General features: G+C 56.1%; 1 protein-coding gene across 7 annotated transcripts in view; it reads right to left on the bottom strand.

The window, feature by feature from the left end:
• PQBP1 (polyglutamine binding protein 1) overlaps positions 1 to 853 on the bottom strand; it is a 5,474-nt gene extending 4,621 nt beyond the window's left edge. Inside the window, exons 1-2 of one of the 7 annotated variants that reach the window (XM_017888361.1) lie at positions 475 to 678; positions 210 to 287 (exon numbers count right to left, since the gene is read on the bottom strand). In XM_017888361.1, the coding sequence (XP_017743850.1) occupies positions 210 to 287; positions 475 to 586 (190 nt within the window). In that variant the 5' untranslated portion in view covers positions 587 to 678. The other 6 variants (XM_017888363.1, XM_017888362.1, XM_017888360.1 and 3 more) reach the window with 6 other exon arrangements.
• Positions 854 to 2,025: the final 1,172 nt, after the last annotated feature.

A 2,025-nucleotide genomic window follows, 5' to 3' on the forward strand; every position in this document is an offset into this window, starting at 1 on the left:
AAAAGAAATATCTATTCCCCCAACCCGCTCCACTTGACACGCGGTAGAGATGGATGTCAGGAATCCATATCGTTAACAATGAAAAATGCCTGCCACCCCATTGCTTGGTGCACAGTTGGCCCACGATAGGTATCAAGCGTCAGTATCAACAACAAAAGTGCCTGTCGAGGCTGGCACGTGTTAGGACCATCTGCTTTTAGCCGACTCACCAGGCTCCAGATGTTTGAGGATGCCTCTCTTGGCCAAGCGGGTCTGCAGCGCAACGGGCAGCGGCATAGCTGATAGACCTAGGGACAGACGGTCAAACTGACAGGCAGCTCAGATAGATTCATATCTGGATCCCGTAACCAAGCGCCTCCCGTCAACATGTACTCATCCGACTCCCATCTACTCAAATGAACCAGTAGTTGGGTGGACAGAACATACGCACTAAAAGATGTAAGAGTTAGGTGGCAATATCATCGCAACTCTCACCAACCCTACTGTCCCGAAACCGGGTGCTCCAGGGCCCTGTTCCTCTCCCAGGCCCAGGCTCCGCCCGCCGCCTAAGAAGCCCGGCCCCTCCGCACTTCAGAAATGGGCTCATCCAGCGTCCCCCAAAGACTGCCAGGTGGGAGAAACCAAAGCGCTGGGATGGGGGAGCAGAGGGCAGCACTTCCTCCAGCTCCAAAAGAGTGCGCCCACCCCAACATTACCAATACACTCGTGCAGGTAGTGGACGGCTGTCACACCGGCCGTCTCTCTCGTGTCGCCGCTAAGATACCTGAGCCCACACGACTCTCTTCCCAAAACACAGAATGAGACCTTCTCTGAATGAGGCCTTCACTCCCTGAGCCTGAGAGTAACTGGACTACGCTCAGGAGGCAATGAACAAATGGCAGAAACTCTATTGGCCAATGAGAGTGCGCCCTTGGAGTGACATGCGGCGTAGCGACCCAATCGCTGTCCGGTAATAGGCGGAAAGCTCGGACGCCGGTGTGCGTCTACGCTGGGGGCGTGGCCTGACTACGCGGCCAGACGCCAGCGCCATGGAGGAGTACGCTCGGGAACCTTGGTACGGCGATGGGCACTGGCATCCGGACTGTTGCTGCGACGCCAAGGCCAGCCGTGGGGTCGGGCGGGGGAGGCATCGACCGCACAGAGCCATGTACCAGACTCGGGGGACTCTTAACGTATCTCCCGCTACCCCTACTCGGTTCCTGTCACTCGGGCTCCGTTATGAGGGGCCACAACCGTCTCCCCTCAGAAGGTGCGGCGAAGGCCGAACCACGCCATGTTTCTCCTGACTTCGTAATCTCCTAGTCTCTGTTAACGAAAAAAGACACGCTGGCTGATCCATCCTGGCTAGGGGTGGTACGGTGTGGTCCGGAAATCCCGAGTTGCCGCGGGTGGTTTTTCCCAGGTCGCCTTTGTCAGTGGGGGCGGGGTACGGATGAGCCTGCTGAGGGCCGGCGGGGACGGTGGATGCTTCCCGCGGTCGCTCTTGGTTTTTACCAGTTGCGCCGGATTGAAAAGGGGCGGGGCATGGTTGGACGGGCACACTGTCGGAGAAGGGGTGCCACGCGGTCCTGCTTTGCTGACAATCTGTCTTGGCTAGTTAACACGCCTACGTCGCTTATTGAAACGTCAACTCTGTGTGTGCCAATTCATTTAATCTTTGATCACAGTAAAACAGTTGGCTGATTCCTTGGTTGGTAGACAGGGCGAAGACTAACATTTCTCCCCTTTGCCCCATTTCTCGCTTTAATGGCGGGGAGCTGTGGAAAAGCGTGACAGGATTAGCTCCTTATTATCTGAAGTGTTTGTTCCTACTTAGGAACTTCCCATTCTGGTGACTTGGTTTCTCCCAATTAGAAAAGAGTTCCTGTGACAGGGCCTGGGGAGGGCTCACATTAACCCCATCCTTCCCTTCCTGCTTGCAGCCCATGGCGAATTGTGGATGATTGCGGTGGAGCCTTCACTATGGGTGTCATCGGTGGCGGAGTCTTCCAGGCCATCAAGGGTTTCCGCAATGCCCCTGTTGTG

Source organism: Rhinopithecus bieti, unplaced genomic scaffold (assembly GCF_001698545.2).
Source record: "Rhinopithecus bieti isolate Rb0 unplaced genomic scaffold, ASM169854v2 scaffold_18349, whole genome shotgun sequence".
NCBI classification, from domain to species: domain Eukaryota; kingdom Metazoa; phylum Chordata; class Mammalia; order Primates; family Cercopithecidae; genus Rhinopithecus; species Rhinopithecus bieti.